The following is a 6,000-nucleotide window of genomic DNA, read 5'->3' as shown; positions in this document are numbered from 1 at the left end:
CGCCGGGAGCGGGGCAGGGCCGGCTTGCTCGGGCAGGACTGGGTCAGGGCCACGGTCCATCACTGCTTCCAGGGGCTGGTAAGGGGCGGCAACCTGATTTCCGCACTTTCTCAAGGCCTCCGCCTTCAGATCAGAAGACGGAGAGACCCACCCCTGGGGTCCATCCCCGGGCACCAGCCCAGCGCTGTCCACCTCGCCAGGAGCATGCCCACACTAGACATGGCCTCTCTCGGACTTCACAGAGCGGGACCGCCCCGGGCCCGAGAGCCGCCTCGTCTGGCTGGAGGGGCACGTCCATTCCCACAGTCAACATGGCAGCCGCGGCGGCTTCAGCGCCCGGCGGGCGGCGCCGAGGGGCGGGTCACGTGAGCGGCCCAGCTGGGCGGCCCGGCGCGCGCGCGCGCGCGCCCGCCCGCCCAGCCGGCCGCCGCTAGCTTGCTGGCTCGCTCGCTCGGCGGCGCTCTGAGGTGTGTGGGGCGGCGAGCCCCCCGGCCCGGCGAGGCGCGGTGCGGCGGGATGCGGCGGCGGCCGTGGCGGGGCCGCGGGCCGGGCGGGAGGGCTCGGTGATGAGCGTCGGCGGTCGCCGCCATGTCCAAGGTAACGGCGCCCGGGCCCGGGCCGCCGGCGGCGGCGGCGGCGGCGGCGGCGGCGGCGGCGGCGGCGGGCGGGAAGGAGAAGCGCTCCTTCAGCAAGCGGCTGTTCCGGAGCGGCCGCGCGGGCGGCGGCAGCGGCGGCGCTGCGGGGCCCGGAGCGGCCGCGCCCGCCTCGCCCTCGTCGGCGCGCTCGGTGGGCAGCTTCATGAGCCGCGTCCTCAAGACGCTGTCCACGCTCTCGCACCTCAGCTCCGAGGGCGCCGCCCCGGACCGCGGCGGCCTCCGCAGCTGCTTCCCGCCCGGGCCGGCCGCCGCGCCCACGCCGCCGCCGTGCCCGCCGCCGCCCGCCGCGCCCGCGCCGCCCGCCAGCGCCGCCGAGCCGGTGCCCGGGGTGGCGGGGCTCCGGAACCACGGCAACACGTGCTTCATGAACGCCACGCTGCAGTGTCTCAGCAACACCGAGCTCTTCGCCGAGTACCTGGCGCTCGGCCAGTACCGGGCGGGGCGGCCCGAGCCCTCGCCTGACCCCGAGCAGCCTGTGGGCCGCGGCACGCAGGGCCAGGGCGAGGTCACCGAGCAGCTGGCGCACCTGGTGCGGGCCCTCTGGACCCTGGAGTACACCCCGCAGCACAGCCGCGACTTCAAGGTGAGCCCCGCCGGGGCGGGCCCTGCACCCCGCGCCCCGCGCCCGGGGCCGTGCGTCGGCGCGGCGGGCGCTAAGGAGCGCCGGGGCCGAAGAGGTGTGGGCTCCGAGTCTAGGACCGTTCCCCTGACCCTGAGGGAGGCGCGTCCGTCCGTCCGTTCGTTCGTTCGTTCATTCATTCATTCATTCATTCATTCATTCATCGTGGGTTTGTGAAGGGCTTCCTACACGCCTGGCCCGCTGATGGGCCCTGGAGGGATATGGCGGAGGAGTAAGACCGGCTGCCTGCTTGGAACTTACATTCTTGGGTATGGGAGTGTTGAGCCTGGCTTCAGATCCTCGTCCTGCCACTTACAGGCAGTGTGACCTCGGGCAGCTTACTCAGTCTCTCTGTGCCACTTTCCTCATCCGATACCTACATCATAGGTGGTTGTGAGCTGCAGACAGGTGGATATGTTAGCTTCAACACTAGGAGATTACCCATTTGTGACCGTTTTTGACTTTTTTATTTATTTATGAGAGACACACAGAGAGAGGCAGAGGCACAGGCAGAGGGAGAAGCAGGCTCCATGCAGGCAGCCCCACATGGGACTCGATCCCTGGTCTCCAGGATCAGGCCCTGGGCCGAAGGCAGGTGCTAAACCGCTGGGCCGCCCCAGGTTGGCACTTTTAAAGGGTTCAGCCTGGTAGGTAAATCGTTTCCATGGTGCATAGCACCATGTGCATTTGCCCCGTTTACTGTTTTTATTATTAAGATTTCAGTAAGGTAAAGAAGGTGATATCCGATAATGGTTGGAAGAGAGTAAAACTGGTGGGTGACCTGATTTGATGTGCTGGCCAGCTACTTTGAATGAGGAGGGGGCAGGGGAAGGCTGACCTTTTGGAAGAGGGGACATTTGAACTGAGACTGGAGTAACCAGGGGGAGCCAGCCTTGAGGAGGTCAGGAGGAATCACTTCCCAGGTGTAAGAAAAGTGAAAGCCTAAGAGCCCAGTGAGCCTTAAAGCCCACTTGAGGAACATTGTAGCCCTGGGATTCACAGACTTTTCTTCGGAAAGGTCAGGTTGCGTACTTGAGGCTGTTATGTAGGTAGTTAATATAATTTCCACACATTTTTCATTGATAAAAATATGAATATAAAACTTTGTAATACAGGTCTAATGAGAAGAATGGGATTCTTTTTTTTTTTTTTTTGGAAGGGATAACGTTTAGCTTAATTGGAGTTCAAAATTTAATGTTCCCTGTCATCAAATTGATTACCAGGGATCCCTGGGTGGCGCAGCGGTTTGGCGCCTGCCTTTGGCCCAGGGCGCGATCCTGGAGACCCAGGATCGGATCCCACGTCGGGCTCCCGGTGCATGGAGCCTGCTTCTCCCTCTGCCTGTGTCTCTGCCTCTCTCTCTCTGTGACTATCATAAATAAATAAAAAAAAAAATTCAAAAATTGTCCTGATTATGCCCAAGAAAAGGTCTCAGGTTGGTGATAGCCTGACTTAAACACCTCACATTCACTCCCCCAACCTTTCCTTTTTTAACTTTTCCTTAAAACAAACAAACAAACAAAACAAACCAAAAAAACCCCCCAAGCTTTAAGTTTAAAGGCCTCAGCAGGTGGTAGTAGCTAGGATTTAATAAGGTGGTGTTTTCATTGTGTTTGTTTTTCATTTGTCTTCTATTTGTGGCAAATGCCTTTCCATTGATGCTGTGAAGTTTCTTTCTAAAATTTAAGTAAAAATAAATGATTTTACTAAAATACAAAATGGTAATCTGAGGATTTAGCACTTTGTTGAGGACCCTCCTGGTTGAGGAACAATAATACTGTCAGAGCACACCCATCCCCTTTTTAATACATTTTATTTATATTTATTAATGTTCTGTTTTTCTCAAAAATAAAAAAAATGATTGCTGTTTGATCTTGGGAATTTAAATGAAAATATTTGACTGGGATAGGGACTGGAAAAAAATGAGGTCCATGTCAGAGATCTCAAAATGAGAAAGTGGGAGAGAATGGCAACAAACCAGTTATTTTTTTTTTTAAATTTTCTTTTTTTTATTTTTTTTTTAATTTTTATTTATTTATGATAGTCACAGAGAGAGAGGGAGAGAGAGGCAGAGACACAGGCAGAGGGAGAAGCAGGCTCCATGTACTGGGAGCCCGACGTGGGATTCGATCCCAGGTCTCCAGGATTGCGCCCTGGGCCAAAGACAGGCGCTAAACCGCTGCACCACCCAGGGATCCCCAACCAGTTATTTTAGGTCTTTTTTTCTTCTCTTTTCCCCTCTTTGCTTATAGTTGTAAGTAGCTACAGCAATTGCAAACTTTTCAAGGTCATAGTCCAGTGTTTTAAGTTTGGTTTTCTACTCCTTCCAAAATGTAAAAATCAATTTCTGCAGCCTTTTGTATGTGAACATTTCCATTGCATTGCATTTTAAGAGGTTGTCTTTTTTTTTTTTTTGATCCATTAAAAAGCTGTGAACAGAAATGGGTCAATAATTCTAGAAATGTGGAGGCTAATTTATAAGCATGCTTTGGCAAAGTTGAACAGATTCTTAGAGATCCTGTTTTTAAAATATATAATCTTCTGAATCTCTAGTAGATTCCACATTGCATTCACTCATTTGCTTCCCATTTATTGAGAGTTTACTCTATCAGATAGGAATGCATTTAGCACAAGAAAGAGGAAGCCCTAATGATGATGCCTTAAGCAGGAAAGATGTAGAATTGGCTCCCACAGTAAGCCTGGAGGTAGATTTACTAATGTGGTACAGTGGCTTGAAGGGCCCAACGGGGACTCAGATCATTTCTGTTTCCACTCTGTTGTCATTGGCTATTTTGTCCCTGTTACATTTTTGGCTTTTTATCCTTACTGTTTGTCAAGGCAGGAAGTCACTGGGAAAATAAAAGTCCTTCCAGAAGCAGCTCCCCAGCAGTCTTCTGCTACATTTCATTGACTTACAACCATGTCAGTTGGCCATCTCTGGCTGCTATGGAGGCTGGAAGGTGGATATTTAGGTTTTCTTGCCTTAATAGAGGAGGTGAGTAAGGAGAGATTTGCCTCAGAGGCAGCCTGCTAGAGTGTGAGGCACTTTTGATTTTGGGAAGACACTGTACGTGCCTGTGAAGAACTGAGTCTAGTGAGGCCTGGTACATTTCCCAAGACATCACTTCTTACTCTTTAATGTGTACATAATTCACGTGGGCATCTTGTTACAAAGCTGATGTGGGTTTGGCAGAACTGGGGTGGGGTCTGAGATTCTGCATTTCTAGCAAGCTCCCAGGTGATGCTGATGTTGTAGGTTCAGGGAACAAGTAAAGTATCACAGAGCTGTGGTCTGCAGGATGAACAGAAATTAGGCAGAGAAGGGGTGGGGGTGGCATGAAAGGGCATGTGGTTTTGGGGGAACCATGAGACATTTGGTGGCTGGTTACACCATGGAAAGCAACGGAGGTGCAGAAAGTTTGGGAGAAGTGTGTTGTAAGTGGATTGTGAGTGGCTTTGCAGGCTGTGCTGGTTTGGACATTTTCCTCGGGAAGCTGAGAATCCAGGGCTGATTTTTAAGCAGTAGAGTGATAGAGTCAGATTATTTCTTCTTTTTCTTCTAATTCTTCTTCTTCTTTCTTCTTTTTTCTTTTCTTTTCTTCTGCTTCTCCTTTCTTCTTCTTTCTTCTTTTCTCCTTCTCCTTCTTTCTTCTTTCTTCTTCTTTCTTCTTTCTTCTTCTCCCCCCACCCCAGAATTAGGTAAGCCTGTTGGCACTGTGGAGGATTACTCCCCCCCCCAAATTTGATTGGCATTATTTTGAGCACAAAGGAAGTTGAGTGGAACACCGAGAAGGTAGATGCTAGGCATCCATGTTACCATGGCTCCTAACCTGCACATGTTTTTTAATTTTTTTAATTTTTTTTATTTATTTATGATAGGCACACAGTGAGAGAGAGAGAGGCAGAGACACAGGCAGAGGGAGAAGCAGGCTCCATGCACCGGGAGCCTGACGTGGGATTCGATCCCGGGTCTCCAGGATCGCGCCCTGGGCCAAAGGCAGGCGCTAAACCGCTGCGCCACCCAGGGATCCCTAACCTGCACATGTTGATGTCTGATACAAATACTCTATCCTTGAGCTCACATTCAGCCTCAGAATCCTGCCCTATTCTGAGCTCCAGGCAGCCACTACCAGTTGATTGGAGTTGGCAGAGAAGATGAAACCAATTTGCCATCTTGAGAGTTTGCCTTGAGGTCTCGAAAAAGCACTTAGTATGTCTTTGTGCTTTTATCATCTTAAAATTTCCTTAAGTCACTAATGATTTTCTTTGTAAGTTTTCCAATCAAGAATTCTTTCTTGATTTCTAACCACATTGATTTATTTGAACTTTAGGAGCTTGCCAGGTAAACGGATTTTTGGTTTTGGTGAGCTAGATGGTTGTTAAGGTAGGACTTTCATTTCCCAGAATGAAATTGATTGGCCCAGTCTTGGTATGCTGTAAGAAATTTCTGTCACCTCTCTCTTTCTCTCTCTCTCTCTCTCTCTCTCTCTCTCTCTTTTAAAGATTTTATTCATTTATTCATGAGAGACACAGAGAGAGAGAGAGAGAGACAGAGACAGAGAGGGGCAGGGACTCAGGCAGAGGGAGAAGCAGGCTCCATGCAAGGAGCGCGATTTGGGACTTGATCCAGGACTCCAGGATCACGCCCTGGGCTGAAGGCAGGCACCAAACTGCTGAGCAACCCAGGGATCCCCCCGTCACTTTTTTAAGCAGGTATTTTTCTCT

General features: G+C 51.5%; 1 protein-coding gene across 1 annotated transcript in view; it reads left to right on the top strand.

Moving 5' to 3' along the window:
* The first annotated feature begins 588 nt into the window (after positions 1-588).
* Positions 589-6,000, top strand: part of USP31 (ubiquitin specific peptidase 31) — a 67,042-nt gene continuing 61,630 nt past the window's right edge. Inside the window, exon 1 of the mRNA XM_055340079.1 lies at positions 589-1,239. Within this exon, the coding sequence (XP_055196054.1) occupies positions 589-1,239 (651 nt within the window). The remainder of the gene's footprint in view (positions 1,240-6,000) is intronic.

Source organism: Nyctereutes procyonoides, unplaced genomic scaffold, assembly GCF_905146905.1.
Source record: "Nyctereutes procyonoides isolate TBG_1078 unplaced genomic scaffold, NYPRO_anot_genome, whole genome shotgun sequence".
Classification (NCBI taxonomy): Eukaryota; Metazoa; Chordata; class Mammalia; order Carnivora; family Canidae; genus Nyctereutes; species Nyctereutes procyonoides.
Note: the sequence above shows the minus strand (reverse complement) of the source record. Positions and strands in the feature narration are given on the sequence as shown.